The sequence below is a fragment of the Tigriopus californicus genome, chromosome 3 (assembly GCF_007210705.1).
Source record: "Tigriopus californicus strain San Diego chromosome 3, Tcal_SD_v2.1, whole genome shotgun sequence".
NCBI classification, from domain to species: domain Eukaryota; kingdom Metazoa; phylum Arthropoda; class Copepoda; order Harpacticoida; family Harpacticidae; genus Tigriopus; species Tigriopus californicus.
In genome coordinates, this window is record NC_081442.1 from 1,188,884 (window position 1) to 1,209,269 (window position 20,386).

Below are 20,386 nucleotides of genomic sequence, written 5' to 3' on the forward strand. Positions count from 1 at the left end.
TTTCGATAAATTAATTCAACCCACACAAAGATGCACTGATGAAGAATGATGTAACCTTTTACTTTGCAATCGCTGAAAGACGAAACGAAACATCGCAACGTTTTTTTTGTCCAGCTATGGAAAACAGAATGTTGCCCGATGGGTGGCTTTGAAATTGAGGCGGATTGTTTCAAATACGTAAAGAAGCCGCTTCGCAAATGCGCTTCACATATACTTGCACTACTCATCCAAGTTGGATCCTGATGACATTTTTATGAGTTTTCAATAAACAGGCTCAAAACAAGTATTGAAACCAAGTGGGCATTCGTCGTCAGCATTCATACTTTGGATAACATCGCGTGAGGTCATTTTGCCAGTTTCTCTCGATCAGTTCAGATCATTTGACCTTGAGGAAGATGTCTCATACACTTCATCCAATTTATCAAGAGAATAAAGGCGTGGTATACAATCGCGCCTGTCTCCCTCTACCTCCTCGAGAAGGTCTGACCACGGTGAAGCTCAATGATTATAAAGATGTTCCTGAGGAGCCGCTATTTGATCCAAAAATTCATTTGGACCTCCAAATGCCGGCCTACATTCGAGTTTTGGAAACCTTTGAAAAAAGCACCACGTTTCCCAAGACCAATAAGACCGGCGGATCTGACTTTGCATATTCCTCGCCATTTCAGGTATGTGCTTTCCTACAAAGCCTTTACAATGAGATTTGAGATTAGGTTACACTATTTCCGTTTCTGTTATGGAAAAAGTGAAATATTACTGAATGATCATCAGGTGAGTCCATGATAAAATAATCCCTCTGAAAATGCCATACTAGTCATAAATATGGTGCACACGTCTGTTTATTAAGAGAACAATAATTGGACCAAATAACATAGAAGATAATCTCGGGCATTCTTAAAAGCTGAAAGGGTCAAACAAATCAGCAGATAGCCTTAAAAATGATGACATTGCAAATGGAGACAGGAAAGCCTACAAATTTGACGAAAATTGGCAAGTTTACAGAATAGATTTCTTTTTGGAATAAAATATGGGTATCAATAAGTGCATAAGTTATGTGTGTTTAGTTTTCTCTACGGTATAAAGAGTACGTTGGGTGAGAACCAACTATTGTGATAACTACCCACAAACAACTTTGATTCATGAAATCCTCACAAGCCCTTTGTATTTTAGACATGAAAAGATTCTGAATGATTTCAAATTTTCATCCATGGAAATTTTAGCATCATTTAAAAAAACATTTTTCCGAGTATTTGGTATTTATCAATCACATTTCTGATTCCAACTGGTTTTCAATAGTATAAATAGACTTTAAACCTCAATGGCAAAGGAGGCACATAAGAGGTGCATTTTTTTTTTAGTTTGTGAAAAAATACCATTTTGGCGTTGTGATCATCACTTTTAACAACGCAAATAAAACCAAATGCTACTGCTGGAAGCTTTACATCTTGACACCTTGCTCATGTACATGACTGGAAACTACATTTCCAGTTATTAATGAGCAGAAAGCAGATTTTGAAGGTTCAAATTTTGTTTTTGATTGTTAAGAGCCAAAATTGTACCTTGCAGACCTTCTGTTAACACAAGAGAAAACTGCGTATTTATTGGTCTCTAGTCTTTTCTGCATGAAGTTTGTTTAAGTTTGAATTTCAGCAAGTTGATGTAGTCAACACCACAACCTCATATGTCATTTCATTCCACCCATATTAAAAGATGCTTGGGCATGCCCTCACTCTCTATTTCAACTTGATAGCATGCAAACCTGTGTTGTAATTGTAATTGCAATTGCAATTCATAGTTGCAATCACATTTTCATGTAATTACAATTGCATTTAATTACATTTAGACCAATGTAATTGAGCTTTTTCAATTACAAATTACAATTACATTCTCATCCATGTGACATGTTTTTCTACGAGGTTTTTGATATCCTTTAGACAAATCTATCTCATCAAATTGCAAAGCCTTTGGCTAACCGCTGATGCTAAATTGAGAGTTATTCATTGAGGCATTTTTTGAAAAATATGGATGCGGACAATTTTCTTACCAAATACAAGCCGAGCTTGACAAGAGGTCAGGAAATGTCTGTTTTTGAAATATTTTTTTTACAAAATATGAAGATGGTTGAAACACCAATAACGCCATTCAGACGATGAAAGTAAAAAAAACCTATTAATATCACATCAAAATTTTATATTAACCCTGAGGGTAAAGAGCAAGCAAACATGGCAATTTTCAAAACCGGCTCCGTACAACATCAGCAAAAGACTTATAGTTTTTTAGTACAAGATGAAAACAAAATACAATTTAAATGTAGTTGAAAGTAATCGAATTACAATTCAAATGTAAATTGTAACTGAACAATTTTGAAAATAAAGAAATTGTAATTGATTACATTTATAATGTAATGACACAGGTGTGAAACTTGGCAACATTGTCTTGACCATATCAAGTTTCTTCAAGCCTCAGTTTTATTAAACTAATGTAAAAAGCGAAACCAGCTTTGAATGAATAGTTATTCTCATCACCTCCTCACTCAATAACTTTTGAGTTTATTCAAGCTTTTGAAGCCGGTGAAGAAAAACAGTGGTTTGCAGAGTGGCCACATATGACAAAAACATCACCTAGCACCTCCGTTCTTGTTATAACTAGGGTTCGAAAAAATGTGTTTTTGTGGGCCAAATAATCACTAAAATTTTTGGAAAGCGCCAAATACATTATTTTGGCAAGAAAAAAATCTCAAACGCCTAGATATACTAAGCCTGTTTAAAAGCAAAAAGGACACTTAAAAGGCAACATTAAACTACTTTTGCGAAAGTTAGAAACAATTACCAAAGGTTCACATCTTCAAAAGAATGCATGAGCATTTCCCCCACCAGAATTCAGCATCAAATGTAGCTAATGTCAAGGTTTATACTTTTGAGGCCTCCAATCTATTTGGTCCAGCCTCCCTCACACACCTGATTTTTTTCCTCATCAAAATTAGAGGTTCTGAGAAAAGAAATTTGATTCATAAAAACCTCCGAAAAATCTAAGATTTATTTTGAATGTAAAAGTTTTTTTCTTCCAGCCCTGGTTATAACAGAGTTGAGTTTTGGTGAAAACATTATATGCGTAGCTGCATCATTTGTTTACAATTACTCGTTTATGCTTATGATTTTTATGTATTCACATTGTTCTATTTATAGTTTTTCAAAAAAGTAAAACATTTCAAATACTTGCATGCAGAAAACCCCATGAAAAAGTGCCAAAATATCAATGATTTTGAAACTGGAATCCCTCATGACCAAAATCAAGCCATTGGGTTGCTTAAAAAAGGAGCCTTTTTCTAGCATTTTTGGAGTACAATTAGCATTTTTTAGCAACAACGCCGGTTGAAAAAACCTGGCCACTCTGGTTTCGACATTGACAGCCAAAACGGATGTTAGCTTCACTCAATCCGAATGACATAAAGTTCACGTATGAGATACACATTTCCAAGACAAACAACTTCAATAGTGCGATAAAGACATTGCCTCTCCCAGATGAGCAAGTACAGAAAGCTTGGAAAGTTCAAAGTTCATTTCACAGCCTTGTTCCATTCTGGAAGAACACGCACAACTTATGAGAAGCCTTACCTTTCGTCATAGGACACCCATAGTTTACCTTCTTAATTGCTCTAAAGCTCTCCGATTTGGCGCCAAAGCCATTGTCCAAGTCTGACAGGTGCCGTCTTTAAAATGGCAACCCTCGCATGAAATCGGGAGGTTTCATTTCACGGCGTTCGTCTCTGTCCCCTTTTCCAAGACTTTTGCGGCAAACTTTCTTAATTGCTCGCCCTTACCCTGATGTATGAACACCTAGAATCTGGACGAGGACGCTGGGTTCGAGAGGCATCAATTTGGAATTTAGAGAACGGATCGCAATGTTCTCAAAATATCTAAGTGGGTCTCTACAAAAAAGTAAATCAATTTCTAGCTGGATCGAATGATTGGATCAAAAGTTAGGCAAGAGTCATTAAATAGCTCTACGCATATAACTCTACGAAAATAAATGTTGTAAGATGGGGGCAGTCTCACCTTAAAACGAATGCAAAGCACTGACTCATATCGGAGTTGTTGACTTTTTGCCTTAACGTCCAGATTCTAGGCGTTCATGCTTGAAACATAGACACTACGAAAGTAGAGTGGTGGGTTTCAGGTGTGATTTCAGACACCTCCCACTTATTAAGGATTTCATACCCTGTCAAGGGATTGGTAGCTAGATATACACCCTCCTACTTTCAGGTGCTGAGCGCTGAAGGTATTCGCGTCATCAAGGAAATTGTGTTTCGGAACGAGAAGTATGCCGTGGGCCCTCAACATGCCAGAGGGGGAAAACTCGCTCTCCGAGGCCTCTATTACCTGTCACCATTCATCAGAGATTTTCAAAATTGCAAGGAACTCTCCGTGTTCTTCGAGACGATTGTTGGGGAGAAGCTCATTCCAGCTTGCTGTTTCAGTCACGTCCCTCAGGTAAGCACCATTTTGAGGAGCTACTTGGATTAAGCAATACCTATTCTCCCTGAAACCCATTTGAGGCATTTGTTGGGTGACTGACCAAAATTCGTTCACTTGATCTCCGCTTGGTTTTAGGTGAATTTAAGCCTTTTGGATGCCACAGCAACAAATGCGCCATTGGACAATTGGCATTGGGATTCCGTGGCCTATACTGGAGTGGTGCTCCTCAATGATATGACGGAGATGTTGGGTGGGGAATTGGAGATCATGCTCATGGACAAGAAAAAGGCATTGAATGAACTAGGCAAGGACAAAATCATCAACGGGGTGCACTCTGAAATAATCAGCTACGAAAATCCGGGCAAGATGATCTTTGCCCAAGGCTCTGAGATTCTCCACCATGTTACTCAAGTCAAAAGCGACCATAGGAGGTAATCTCCTGACATTGAATTATTCACAAGCAAACGGAATATCACTCAAAAAATCCTTGAAATTTATGACTGAATCTGTTAGAAGATTGAGGAAATCAAATTGTCAATCAAAGCACGAATACGTACTTGTAGGATTTCCATGATCATGGCGTACTCTCCGGCCAATACTTTCCAACCTCCCAAGTCGGTTCTGGCTACATGTCGACGGGTGGATCAAGTTCACAAACTGGGAGACTACGAATACTTCCGCGAAAAAGCTTGGCAATGTTCCCATGCTCTGAAATACTACGTGGAGAACATTCAATACAGGTGAGTTAGCTCTTAATATGCCCAACTTGCTTGGACAAGTACTGATTGAAATCATGATGCATGATGCACGATGCATTTACTCGCTGCTTCTTCAAGGGACTTCCCATCCGTCGTCATCTCCTCTAAAGGTTGGAAGATCTCCGTTGAGTTCAAAGACAAAGTTTATCTTGAATGACTGTGCTAAGAGATCAATAGAATCTCAAGGGGAGTCGAAACATTCATTGTTGTCACATTTCAGCAACGACGGCCATTTCTTTGCTCGAAAACTGAGAGTCATTGCAGAGGAGTTGAATCGGGCCGCCGATATACTGGACAGTAAGAAGGATGACATGATCAAAATGTACGACGAGGTCAACAAGACGGTCTCCACGGATTATACGGCATGGTACAAGAAACAAGAGGAGAGCAAGGAAAACGGTGCTTAGACTTCGGAAAGGTCCATTTGCCAAGTAACGCAACCTTAGACTAAAACGACTATTTGTAATCAGATTTCTTTTGGTTATTCTTAAAAGTGCACTTCTCTGAATGACACGGACGATGATGAAAGTTTCCTGTGATTTTCCATTCTTATGGCTTTTTAACTTGAATGACCATAGTTCCTCCTTTAGCTGGGGCTCTAGCTTTGTTGGATGGGTACATGCCCGCTTTCATCCGAGGTGCAAATGAATTTACTCCCCGGGAGACTGCCATAAATCAGCAACAGACCCTTCAAAAATCATCCAAAAATCTCGAAGTTGCAGAGATCTTGAGCGCCTTTCTACCTTCCACATGAATAAATAAGATTTACACCAGAGACATTGTTTTCAAATCTTTGAGCCACTCGTTGGGGTACTACGGATGGAATTTCGAGATGGGGTGAAATTACAGTTATTGACATTCCTTGTCTTGCATGTTGAAAGTCCATCGCAGATTCACACTCAGGCTCAAATGGGCCATCCATCCTGAAGAGGAGGACATGAAGTCTCACTTCATTCGAGAGGCTACCCACTTCCATGTCCAGCCCATTATTATTGTCTCTAGTTACCCGTTAAGCAGACCAAGCGGAGGTTCCTTTGAGCTGGATTCTTCAATGGGGTACTTGAGTCGCTTTATCTCTTTTTCTGGGATTCGCCTCTTTAGATAAAGAATATCAATTTGAATTGATCAGGAATGGAAAAATATCTGAGCCAACGAACATTTTGAATGTCAAGTCAGGGACACATTTTGACGGGAAGAAAAAAAAACGCAGGGAGGGAGGTTGAGAATGCATTGGAGACGTAATTTGAAGTCATATGTCAAGCATGGGACAAACAAATCTCGCCAGAAGCTTGAATTTTGATGCAGCCAGATGTTTTAATTGCAGCTCTTTCAGCAACCTCTTATTTGGAAGTGGATAACGGCTGAGGGGCAAAAAACAAAACAACCGATGATTACCAGACGCTTTGATGTTTGTGAGTCCACTTAATGAGACAGGCAAAACCCCCTAAAAATGCAGCAATTTTGAACGGATCTCTCGAATTCTCGAAGAGGGATATTCAAGAGGAGAATTCGGTCGGCCATCTCAAGTTGTCCAAAAACGCTTCCGAACTAGTGAAATAAATAATAGAGCCAAGAGCCACTGAATAGTTTATGATTGATTGGACAGCCAATTTTTGATCCGACAGAATTTAATGGCCTTGAAGGAGTGGGACGAGGGGTACGAAGCTCGTATCAAATTGGGGGAAAGGAAGCCATTTCTGTTTATGGAGAGGGCTTGGATCTCCCTTGAAGATGCCAGTAGAGCAGCTAGCTGTCTTAGTAATGGACCAACGACGGCCCAAGTCATGTATGCATAAATGCCACTCATAAATTCACGGAGAATTGCGATTTGCCCCTCTTTCCGTCTCGGACTCGTTGCTGACTCCCTCCTCCATGCAGCCATGGCCAACTTAATCCTAAGAGACAGAGCATGGTTTCGTTCTTTCCTTCGCAACGAATTCACCGAACGACCAGTTCATCTTTATCGGAACCGAGTTTTGAACCGGCTGTGTCCGTTTGAGACGCCGTCAAAGACGTCTGTGTAGGTGCGATAAACACTCACGAGCATGAGTGAGGTTCACGTTTGAGCGAGGAGAGTGAGCGCCCTCGCTCAAGGCTTCCTGGCGAGTGATCTCGGTGACAGGAGGAGCTAGGAGGAGCGAATCCCTTCGAACGAAACTACGGACTCCGACCGAATGGCGGCAGAACTTGGAGTCCATGAGGGTTGGGATGGATTCGAGAAAATCACCCTGGGATGAATCCCAAGGAACAAAAACAAACAGTTGCGAGGAATGGAGAGCCGGGGAGAGAACGAGAGTCCATCCTTTGAATGGTATTGATCCATCCCTTGCGGGTGAGTCAGTGAGTGAGAGCGAGTTCATGAGGTGGTGAGGCTCTGATTGAAAATGGTGGGTTTCCTGAGGCTGTGCCAACATTTCGCCAAACGTAAACTTGCCTCGACCAAGGATAATGATAGTGAGACAACGCCAATCAAGAAGGCCAAAGTGGAGGTGAAAGAAGACTTGGATGAGGAGAAGAAGATTCTCAACTTGGGTCTGAAGGTTGAGAGGCTGCCCATCAAGAAAGATGTCGAGACAAGTGACCCTGGGATATGGCAACCAAAACCTGGTTTTGAGTTTGACCTGGAGGAAGAAGATAAGAAGGACGATTTTGAAGCTAAACCTCAGTTGAATGCAGATAAGCTGGTTTTAACCAAAGTCTTAAGCACAACTAATAGCGGCCCAATGAGTGTCGGTCACCAAAACGACTGCAACAGAACCGTTGGTCTCGATGGTGATGACGTCCAGGTTGTGTCTCAATTCATTGAATTGGAGAAGTTGGTGGAGGGCAAAGCCAAGGCTCAAGTGGAGAGTGACCCGTGGTTGGACGAGCTCAATGAGGCTATAGTAGACTGTGATAATGATGAGTCGACGTCTAATTATGTGGATGTGTGCTTCTACAAGCCCCTGGATCTGCCTCTGGACATTTGTGATAAACCAATCTCTTCCTCAGGGACCCTAGCAAGACAATGCATCCCATCCCGTCCGAGCCATCAAAACACGATTGACGAGATTGACGTGGAATCAATCGTTCCCATCCCGGACATTGGTCAGACCCAAGACTCGAATGTCTTCCTTCAAAGCTACTTTAATCCGCCCTGTCAGAATTTCTTCCCTTTTCACAAGGACTTAGATCAAAATGAGTCAGAGGCTGAAATGAATGATAATGGAACTCCTGCCAACGAGTCCTCCTCCTCATCGTCGTCGTTGTCGTCGTTGTTGTTGCCACAGTTGGTGGCACTCCCGCCTTCCTCTGGCGGAGGAGATATGGAGAAAGAAATTCCGTTGATATGGATAGATGATGAGAGTGATAGTGTCAAAGCAACGAAATGTGGGACCGTGCCGACAAAGCCAATGGCCAAAGGTCCACCTCCTTCTTCCATCCCAAGTGTTACCACTCCCAGTTGGCCAGAAACTTCCCTGATAAGGAATTACGAGATTTTACTCTCGCAGCACTTTTCCTCCAGGCTAAACGTGGATGTCAGCCATTGCTCGGGCGATACTTCCATGATCCAATTGACAAATTTCATTACTCCCAAGACAACCTTCCATCCAGGGAACGAGACCGCGAGTCATGACTTTCTTTATCCAGTTTCAAGCTCGAATGGGCAGTTTCCAACCCTCGTGAATGAAGTCCAAGAGGAACTCGTCAAGCACAAGAGAAAGGCCAAAAAGGGGAAAAAGAAGCGAAAGTGTAAACGGCGCCATTGCAAAAAGTGTAAACGCCGCAAGTCCAAATCCAAAGAAGCTAGAGAGGGTGGTAGTGAACTCGTTAACGTTGTGCAGGATTCGGCACCTTCCGTGTCAATATGTGAGAGAACAAGGTAAGAGTACTAGCAAATTTGTTTACTCACTTTAAATGTACAGTATCCCCGGGGTATTTTTTGCAAAGCCATTTCTGCAAACTTCCTGATTGACAGAGATAACTTTTTAGTGCACAGGGCGCCCAGGTGAATAATGGTCTCATCTCATACCTGAATGTTGGGTGTGACCTCCAACCAGTCCATTTGAGGAGCGTCGTAGATTAACATCACATAAAAAAGTGGTTCATTCATTTCCCACAAAGCGAATCAATGGCATTATCCACCTTAGAATTGGCACTTCCTCTCCAGAGCTCGTGCAAATGATCATTAGGGCGAGAGAGTGTCTTGGAAAAATTCGCGAACCATGGCCAAAAAAGTGGAAGCTCCCACGGAAATGTTCAAATTTTATCACCCTCTTTTGAAGCGCTCTTGTTCTTTCTCCAGAGCCATCCTCTTCAGGGCGGCTTAGTGTTATCAAATCTTGCGATCGCAAGGCGTCACTTTATGGCTGAAGGGCTTAATTTATGCAATTTAGGTAATGGGCAATTAAGTACTCATAAATTATATTTATGCTACCGATTCCCTTCCTTGGTTTGTCTACAAAATTACCCTGGTTCTACGGTGGCATCTTGTGCCATGAATGCAGGAATTCTCTATAGCCCTTCCAACCTCTGTGCTGTCATGGGAGCAATGGAGTCGATTTTTTTCCAATCCTTTAGAGGATTGATCCAATCCAGGAATCAACACCAGCTGTCCAAATAATGTCATTTGGAGGATTTCGCACCTTCCTTGGATCCCATTGAGCCTAGCATAACGAGAATGTTGTCCTTCTGGAGTTGTCAGATATACATGTGCAAATGTGTACTCAATAATGACCCTTTTATTTCACTCATTTGGTGCATAGATAAAGCCGTTATCAGGGTGACAATCGGCATGAAATGTCACTCCCCCTCACCTTTTGTAAGACTGGAACAATGGGACGAATACAATGTCTTGACGCAGGAAGTAGAATTCACGGATTTCATTCCTGGAAATGTCAGTCTTAATGAACGAGGTCGAACAGCAAGGCACAATTTGGAGTCAAAAGCCCCAAAAAAGTGTAGGTTTTCTGTGACGACACGGAAAGCTAACTTCAGGTTCTAATCATAGACATGTCGCTGGGATATGTCACTGGAATCAAATAAAATCCCAATTTCAGATTCAGAATAGGTTTTTTTTTCTCTTTCATTCTGCTTTTGTCCATGGCCGCTTCCTCCGATTCATAAAACGTTTAGAGACCTCTGTTGCAAGGGATTCATCTTCATAGGCTGGCGAGGCTGTCACCCGGCTTGGTCTTCATAGTGCTGCATTAACTTGCAAATAGCAGCATTGAATGAATCTGGGCAACTCACAACATAGGGCAAAATTAAAGCATTAGCAATGTCCACACATGCAGGTGTCCACGGTCGACCTCAAGAGAGAGTATCACAGAAGAATCATGTGGGGCCACTGGATGTCATTCAAAAAAAATCTTGTTACCTGTCTTCTCCCTGCTTGAGTAAACACTCCACAAAAAACCGCAACGGCAAAAAAAGATTCTCTTTTTCTCTCCCGTGTCTCGGTGTGAGCAAATCACATACGCTCGCAAGCTCCGAATCCAGCCCACAATTCTGATCAAATGATCTGGCTGTAGAAAAAAAGGCAAGTTTTTGACCAGAATTTAGACACGAATGGAAGAATGAAACACATTATTTCTTCTTCTTTTACCAACCTGACTCACGTCACCACGGACGTCATTCATGGCGACTGTCGGTGGTTCTTGAGGGGAGAGGGGAAGAGTCTAGGTCTCATCAAAGGTAGTTGGGTTGTCACTCGAACTTGGCTTTGGTCATGCACCAAGTTTCCCAGCTGGAGGCTACACAACGACAAAGCGCAACATTAGCGTTTTGATGTATGAATGGATCTTCTCCATTTCCCCATATCGCTAAATATGAGATGACAGGATGAGACGATCCTTTCCGAGTCTTAATTTATGCAGAAATGTAAATGGCACGCTTCCTATGTCCATGGGGCTCGAATGGCACGCAAGCATTGGAATCTATTTTCGGAAAAGCAGAGGCGTGGCGGGTCGTGGGTCAAAGTTGGAAAAGATTGGCAAGATTTCCGAAAGAGGTGCCTGTCTGTCAAAGGGTCAGACTGGTTGTGCGTGTCTCTCGAACTGGTCAGCATTGATCAAACTCGGGAGAAACCGACTTTTATGGGCCCGGATTGCTTTTGTCAACATTGTAAATGTTAATCCAGCTTTTGAGTGGTCGGCCAATTAAAGGCCTCTATTGTGATGCAAATGTGTTTTCGATTCGAAATATGCGCCAGGTAGGCTCTTTTACGGAATTTTTATGGTCTGGGAAGATGGCTTGGAAGGGCAATCAAGGTAGATAGATCAAATACGTTTCGTGGCAACTCGGTAGTTTTGGTCGTCGGGTTGAACGTTCCACAGATCTTGATCTTCCATCGTGTTATGTTAGATACCCACTCCACAAGGTGATCGACTATAATTTTCGAAGAAATGAAATTAGTGTCACTCCAAGGGCTTGTTACTCCGGTAAAGGTTTGCCGCATTGAGGCTCATAATTCTTTTTTTGTGCACCAAGAAATGTCACTCAGGATTTGAGATGTTCGTGACGACCAAATTATCGACTCCTTTTCGAAGTCCTTCCTTTCCGTCTTCTACCACTGGAAAAAAAGGACCAGACCTGAATGGGCTACCAAACCGTTGGTTTGAGTGTTTGGGCTTCAGTGCCCATGGATATTCGTCTCTTACCGTCAAAAGTTTGATGAGTTATACAGACAACGGACAGAAGCCGGGCTTGAATTTATAAATCTGGTGAACTATTTTCTGATTTTTCCGCAGTGCTGGAAAGAGTTCGGTACATGAATGTTAGTGTGTGAATTATAGCATTTTGGGAAGAAGCCCTGAAACGCCAGGCCATGGACACTGCGGTGTAACGAAAGCATCAATGACAACCGCTCATCATGCGAGTTTCAACAAGAAATGGTTGACCAAGGATCCTTCTTCCCGCCCTTACTCCGGTACCCCTCGGGTTCAGCTTGTTCAAGTCAGGGTCACCCGTTCCTAATTATTGTTTGGTCACGTCTTATCCCAATTACTTTTTTATCCTCATAACGACAACGTTCCCACACTTTCAATTCTGGATCGGGAGCTTATCTTCGTATGATTTTACATACTAAAGTATTCAGGATCATGATTGGTGCGATTATTGTGATTGAAATTGTTCTTGGGCGACAACTTTTCTCGCTTTGACACGCGTGCCTATTTTTGGGGGTTGCGGAAGGGAGAGATTCAGAAACAATTCAGTCTCAGAATGGAACTTTTATGAGAGATTCATATCGCCCGATTTTTTCCTTCATAAAAGTCGTCATTTGCATAATACCTCTCGCCTTAAGCCCCTTCATTTAAAATTGTATCCACTTCCACATTGCCTCTTGCAGAGTGAGATAAAACGGCGGACTTGATTGGAAAGTGAACAGGGGGAGTTTTCGAATTTGGTCTTGGGATGTGTCTGATATATGACTTGTCAATGGTAATCCCGAAGCATTTCCGGAAAGAAGGGGAGCATTGCGGCTTGACAGATATGAATTCACATTTTCTCCAATGTGAAAAGAATGTCCTGGATCTACCCGATACACATAAACATACGTAGTCATATCGAATCTGAGTTGGCTTTTATCGCATTTCCTCTTTGCGCCAAGACATATAGGGTTGGTTGGTTGGTTTGGCGTTGACATGGTTGCCCTTGTGTTAATTTGAACTCCTAGGTTTCAGTCATGCTTCCTCGTGTTGACATGGGCTCCGCATGTTCCCACGAATGAATGGGACATGTATGTATAGTATGGCATCAGTTGAATGGCGGATTTTGACGGGAGGATACGTCGAGTTTATTCTGTAAATTGATTCTCCGTGTGCGAATGTCAATCACTGGAAATTGAATACGCAACACTTGCCAGCTTTCCCGGATGGTGAAATTTAAACCCGCACTTCCACTCCACTCTGGCCACAAGAGGGTCGCTGGCACTGGAAATCGTCTTCATTTACGATTTCAAATTATTCAAATGAATGCCGGATTGAGATGCACCAAGAGTGTATAGTTGCAGTATGAATTGGTAGAGCTCTTGAAGTTCCACTGACAACAGAAAATGGTTCGGGTCATTCAGGTTCGATTTAATGAGAGACGGAATGTCCCCGAGAAATAAATTCCAATCACTGACCTATTGGGAAGATAGGCCATAAAGCCATCACCAAACCGCCATTTTTGGCGATCTCCCATGACAAGAGAGTCGGTGAGAAATGGTCCAGGGTCAGAGGAATTTTGATATCATCCATCCACCCCATATCAGTCCCGAATCTTGGGCTCTTTTTGAGCATTTTTGATCGAAAAAGAAGACTGGAACACTGGCTGACACACTTTTTTTCACTCCGAATTGTGTCGCTTTGATGTGGACGGACTTCATCTTGAAGAATCCAATGAAGACGACCATTCATCAGGGTTTACAATTATTGTGTCATGCTCCTCAAGCGAACATTGAATCCTTCTTTGCTAAATGACTTTATGGGAGCGGTAAAACCTCGCTCTCCAAAGCGGGAAAGACGGCTAGAACTCCCCAGCCCAAAATTCAGAGCTCTGTTCAAGCGAACAAAAACATCGGATTCGTCCGATTTTTGAGACAAGAAAGAGTTGCTCATTTGACCGGAAGTTTATTTGCCTCAGCTCCAAAACCAATCCGAGGGCGGGGCGACTAGCCAAATCGAAGGGATGTGACACAATAGCCATTTACATGGTCTGACGGTGAGCTGATAAATGATGGGATCCTCTAATAAAACCTCACTAATGATCTCGCCAAAGGTATCCCCAGAGAGTCTGAGCTTGGACTCCAAAACTCGGAGAGTCTCGGCGAATAAAGGAAAGTAATCTTCTGACAAGTCACAGATGAGAGATGGATGACCTCTGGCGTGTCCAATTAACATTCGCACTCCTGAGGAGAAATTGGCCGATTGTTGCTTTTCCATACTGTACTGTACTGTGCCCTCAGTCTTTCCCCCTCGCTCATGACTCATCATTCATTCATTTGTTCCTTCACACATTCTTTCCGTGAGCCACGGACGACATTATGGGTTTCCTTTTTTTCCTCATTTTCAGTAAATTTATCTCAAGTGATCACTTTCGATGCCGATATGCTCGAATGTTCTACCTCATAGTGGATGTACATACTCAATTGAGTCAAACGAACCTCTCATTCAGTCATGGCCTGCCCCCTGGGGAACCACATTGTGGTTGGATCAATGATTAAATTTGGCACAGATGCCAGATTTTCGGCCAAACAAATCGAATTTTTTGGCTACTAAACACTGATTGTATACAATACAGATGCCAATTGCTTGCATCATCCATCACTTCATGTCCCGACCAAACGCTTACAAACCATTAGAACGGTGTAAGCCAATCTCCTTCTGAACATATTGAGTCAAGGGGAAGAAAATCTGAGAGAAGGGTGGTTGTAAAAAATGGCAAATTTCCCTGCCAAGCAAGCCCCACGGAGCCAAGGATTTGAACGGGGTAATTAACTACGGTCATAACCATTTCATGGGACCATCTTGGAAGCAAGTCCACTCATTTACTTAGACATCTTCCACAATGGAGCTCAAACCATGGGACGACAAATTCTCGAACTAAAACCGGTAAAAAGCGGCTTAGGGTCGAGACTTCTAGGTATAAGCAGAAAAATATGTTCATGGTTGTGGCAGTAGTTTTGAATACAAAATCTTCATACGAGAGTTTTTCTTGGGAATATGTCTGAGGAGATTTAATTCTAGATCCCCCTGTTAACTCCATTCATCCCCCTCCTTTTGGAACTGGTGCCAAAATTAACCGCGGACAGCCTAGAAACTAACCCAATTCCCCTTTGCGACGAATCCACAGCATCAGTCTCCAACCAACCAACCTAACAACCAAACCACCAAACCACCATCAACCAACCCTCACACGCACCACTGAGTAGGCAAGCAAGCAAACATTTCCCCTATTGACGTTATCTCGTCCTCAAAAAAGAGACCCTCTAAAATATAAGAAAATTGAGGAATATTGAGAAAATGTGCCTGATTGTCAAGTTGCCCAATCAAGAATGAGGCTCTTGGTTTTCTCTCTGTTACCGAAAGCTTTATATTGAGTGAATGGGAGCGTGTCCAGAAATTTGCGCATGAGTGTAATGGTTTTTGGTTGTTTCCCTCTCGTGTTTACATCGGTGCTTTATTGTGCATGGATCATTTTCTTACCTCAGTCCAGAGAACAGGCTAGCACAATTCTGAGCGCACCGTGCATTCATGATGGTAGCCAACTTAATGGGGGATGAATAAAAGCCCTCAAAAGCCATTCAAACCCAACGGGGACACCATAAAAAAGCTCCCAACATTTGTCGCTCCAGAAGCTGATTTGCCGATGGAACGAAGCTGAAAAGGGGATAAATTTCGCCCACCCGAATTGAACGGGGCCCTTCGACAATCAAACTCCAGCCGGGCTTATTGGGAACCCTGAGTCAAACTCTCTCTCATTTAAAGAGACATTCACGGTGTTTGCACTTGTTTCTACTGTCGTCCCCGAAGTACAACCAAACACAACGACCAGTTCAACTACTTCAGGGAGGCTTTCTCCCTCGAGCAGTTCCGAAAAGATGGATTCCAGTGATCAATACATAGAATGCCAGTGGCTTCTTCCTACTCTGTTGGCTGCCCTCTTATATCCCCAATGAACGTCATGAACGTCGTGTGTGTGTACTGGGTACTACTGGTACTACTGTACGTGTTTGAGAGAGCTGGGGAGGGTTGGCCAGAGAATAAGAAGAGGAAATAAAATGGGACTCACACCTCCCGAGAATTTATGACCATTGGGTGAGTACGTGACAATATGAATCGACGGCGACATCCAGACACATTTTTTTAATCCCGTTTTCACGTCAGCTGATGGTTCATGCACCTAGGTTGATTGAAGTGGATGGATGCAAACAGATGGTCCAAGACGAACCCGCAATGGTCCTAGGTATCAAGTCAGTTCGAGGAACTGGGGCTCCCTGTATACGACAGTGAAAGATTTATGAGCTTCATTGTCTCAATCAATGGTGGTGGTTCATGGTCGGTCAGACAGAATTTCTTCTCTGGCTTGCTCCAATTCGCGATATTTGAGAGGTGGTTGTTAGCATCAGCTGATTTCTACTAGGACGAGTCCAAAGGGGCTCTCCCATTGAAAAGAGTCACACATGGCTGTAAGCTGTTTGAACAAGCCCACATGGCGCGTGTGTGCATGAGCTCCCTCCGACCACGACTATTCCTTTTAACTGGCCTATTGCCAGCTCTCATCATTTGGGAATCCTCATAGACCTTTCAGCTTTCATTTCCGGCTTAGCCCGCCCTCCACAAGCTTTATGGGTTCTGTTCTCTTACTTTTACCTACCAGTTTCATGACCAATGTTTGGATTTTCTAGCTCACCGAGAATATGTAACGAGATGTTATTTCCTAATGAAGCATCAAAGCATGTGTTCCTATGGGCGGTGAGCAGCCATGTTCAAAGAGCAGTATGTCACGTTTTTGAGACAAAATTGCCATTTGTTGTTTTTCAAGGGATGCTGAATACCAAACTAGAATGAGGGGGGGGCTATTGCTTTGATGGACCTCGGGATGAAGTGGATTGTCTTGAACAGACAGAGCACAAGGACCGGCGGTACAAATGTAGTAGTTGTGTTTCCAGAACTTCGTTCAAGGGACGATCTCTGAGCTGAGGGAAGGAGAGACCGAGCGAGAGACAGAAAGAGCTCTTGAAGGAGGGAGAGGGAGATTCATAATCTCCGAGAAGCTGGTACACAGAAATGTCTAGCCACTTGAAGAGCCTTCTTCTTCCTCCTTCTTCGTCTTCTATTGTGTAAACTGTCAAGTGGATTAAATCGGACAAAAGCCCGTTGGAAAAAATTGATTTCCTTTCAATCACAGCCAAGCATTGAAGATTAATATTTCTAATCCCGGTCCCGGCCACCGAAATTTTGGGGGCTGCAACTAAATCAGTGGCTTATTTATGTGCAGGCAATCGAGATGATCGTCATGGTCAGAGAACAGAGAGCTGTAGAGGATCGAGAAGAATGTTAATTGAATTTGAACGACATTGAGCAATGAGGACATCATCGTCCGGCGCTCTTTTGAAAGCGACGCGACGACGGCAATGCCATAAACTGAGTGCATACATGCATATGTGTGCGCTTATCATCATATCCTGGAACTGCCAAGATTTCCGTTTGTACCTGCACCAAAAGTCTCTTGGGAGTTCGTTTCGGATTGTCTATGGATCAAAACCAAGCATGAAGTACGGTGATTGAATTGACTAGCCCAGTTTAGCTCTAAGTGGACTCGGTTCCCTCTTTCTTCAATCCTTTGGGTGAAGGATTAACTCTGTCATCCAAGCTTTAAAAAAACTTGATTTATCATGGTTCATTGAAGCGCGATTCTTATCGTTAGTTTAAGGGGATCGAAGAAGACGAAGACGAGTGGTAGAGAGGAAAAAATGAGCCTTACCTCATATTACCCTTTGTGCATGGAGTCCAAATTGGTTCAACATGTGGGGTGATTTGGCAACAATTTTGGATGAAGCATTTCCACTCCAGACCACCTCCACAAACGAACTCAATCCCTCCCTTCTTCTTCCTTCTCAAGACGCTGATTTGGACAATTCCACGGCTCTTTTTTTTCTCTCACAAATCTCAAAAGGAGGAATGGGAGTAGCAATAGTAGTAGCCAATGTAAAATCAATCATACACAGGGTTCGTCGTGACGTTTGGGGACTTCTGAATACCACATGTACCCGGTATTGATTGACATCAAACCCCATGAGGCCATTCAACTGGACCCCCGTCTATGACCTTATGAAAAAGTTGCCAAAGCCCAGTTCAGAGGGAGGCCAAGAGAGAGCAAGAGGAAGAGAGACCCTCCCACGATTAGGAATGTGAATGTCAAGGGACGTGACGAACATTGGACAAGAAACAACCAGCAAAATCCGCGTCTCTAATGAAGATCGACTCGCAAAAGGATCCGAAAATTGATCATGTTCCAATTGAGATTCTTTTCGGTAGAGCATAAAGGGCATATTTATTACCTTGAAATTTAACCTCAAATTATAAAATTATGATCGATCCATTGATCGAATCGTCCGTCATTGGCCGGGGGGATTTCGGAAATCGGTGGAATTACTCTCGCCTGAGTGAGAGCTCTGAATACAAGTGGACATGTACAACAACGAACAACTAACAACGAACGGGAAGGTCTGTCATTCAAAACTACAATTAGAGTTCAGATCAGTGACCAAGGAGAATGGTTTCATCAAATAAATCCTCGGATGGCCTGAATATTTCCAACCTCTAGCATTGGCCCGAAGCCCCGTGGACATTTCGGTCAAGCCAACGGAACCGACTGATTTAATGGTGTTTTCCCGTGACCAAAGTTGCTCATGTTTGGGGGCCAGGCGCCCGAACTACTCGAAATTCCAGATAGTGAGACAAAAAGTCCATCAGTTGTGGTGAAATGATTAAATGATGTGTTGTTCACAAACAGGTTGCTAATCCCTCTCATTATCTGGATCCAATCCCTGATCCCTTGGCGGCTCACCAAGGAGCCCATGACCAAAAAAGTACTACTCCAAACGACGTATCTCCTTCTCCTTCCTCCGATAATGATGTTCACCGATCAGCCAAAATATTCGAAGCAACCATAAAGCGTTTCGGAGCTTTGTTTTGAAACCCAGACCCCAACCCCAACATGTGTATGTCAAACACAGCTTTAAATCAAGAGGCGGAATGGTAAACAATCTGAAAATGATCACAAGATCGATCCGATTTACCAAAAAGCCAGTTAGTACTGCTTGTACTCCCATCAGTTAATTAGAAAAAGATTAACTTGTCCCATGGCTTGAAAAAGGGGCGACAGAGCCTCCCAATGCCTTCCAATGCTTCTCAATGCTTCCCAATGCCTCCCCGGGAGATCAGAAAAATCATCTTCACACACAGACGCCTCCTGAACCTAGATTTGAATCCAACTTTCATTCCTCTGGGATCAAAGGGACTCCACAAAAAGTGTGTACGTCTGTGATCCAAATCGAGACCCGCGTGCATATTTGGGAGTCGAGGTGCCGAAATTAGCTGAGAATGACGCGGGGAATATCCACTTGGATTCCCAGAAGGTCTTCACATGTGTTTGATGATGGGGGTTCAATCCAGCCAAACCGTTGATACCCGAATCTCTTTCGAAACACTAAACAGGCACCGCAACAAATATTCATCGGCAAAATTCCGGGCTGTAAATCCATAAACCACTTCTGGTCACTGGAAAGAGAGTCATGTGGAGAGAATTTGAATTCATGATCTTATGATTGGAAAACGCCCCAAGAGCTTGCAATCCATTATATGCAAAAGGCGAGCAAAGTGAACCCGGAATTCTATGTATTTCTTGTTTCATTTTTCCTCCATCCATTCTGAGACAGCTCAGACAAAAGACACGTGCAAAATAAGCACAAACAAAAGGCATCAGACCTAACAAACATGCCATCAGAAGAGTATTCACCGAAACGGAGTCTGTAGGGTATTCCATACCAAGTTAAGTTGGAAATCGGTCTTGTTAAAACATTATTAGGGATTGGCTCAGGTCGGTCAAAGGGCTGAGACCATTTCCTTCATGGGGTGAAATGGGAGTGTCTCCCCATGTTCACTAATACCAACTACTACTGAGTAGTGCGTATTGAGTTGCACTGCTTGAACAGCCCTATGACTATGGAGACGTTTGAATGTGTTTTTTTCTGTTGAGAATTTGCCCTGAAAGTGGGGCCGACAATGGATTCTCGTAAATTTCCACCAATTTGATACGCTGCACGTAGGGGGACACTCACAATGACGGGAATGACTGACGAGAGAATGGAAATAAATCTGAAACACAGAAACCCCAAGTCACCGAGTGATTGATATGTTTGAGAGCTTTTTGAACCTTTCTTACAAGCAGATATACGTGTACCTCTTCAAAGAGAGCTTGAAAACAATGCGATGACACGTTGGAAATCAAGATTATTTTTTTTTCTCATGCAGCGCTTTTGATACAAACATACAAAGGTCCACTCGTCTCTCCAGACGTCTCTTTCTCACCATATTGACTTTTGGCGGCGAATTTGAATAATTTGAATCGTCCGTGATTGTGAATGCACATCCGGTCAGAAAAAAAGGAGAAAAGAGTGTCAAA

The 20,386-nt window shown here is 42.9% G+C and overlaps 2 protein-coding genes across 2 annotated transcripts in view; both read left to right on the top strand.

The window, feature by feature from the left end:
- The first annotated feature begins 307 nt into the window (after nucleotides 1–307).
- LOC131878041 (uncharacterized) lies at nucleotides 308–6,008 on the top strand. Its single transcript, XM_059223942.1, has 5 exons — nucleotides 308–668; nucleotides 4,263–4,490; nucleotides 4,611–4,906; nucleotides 5,039–5,215; nucleotides 5,454–6,008. The coding sequence occupies exons 1-5, from the start codon at nucleotides 396–398 to the stop codon at nucleotides 5,638–5,640; spliced, it is 1,161 nt and encodes a 386-aa protein (XP_059079925.1). The 5' UTR covers nucleotides 308–395; the 3' UTR covers nucleotides 5,641–6,008.
- Nucleotides 6,009–7,208: 1,200 nt separating this feature from the next.
- Nucleotides 7,209–20,386, top strand: part of LOC131877866 (uncharacterized) — a 44,077-nt gene continuing 30,899 nt past the window's right edge. Inside the window, exon 1 of the mRNA XM_059223681.1 lies at nucleotides 7,209–9,095. Within this exon, the coding sequence (XP_059079664.1) occupies nucleotides 7,618–9,095 (1,478 nt within the window). The 5' untranslated portion in view covers nucleotides 7,209–7,617. The remainder of the gene's footprint in view (nucleotides 9,096–20,386) is intronic.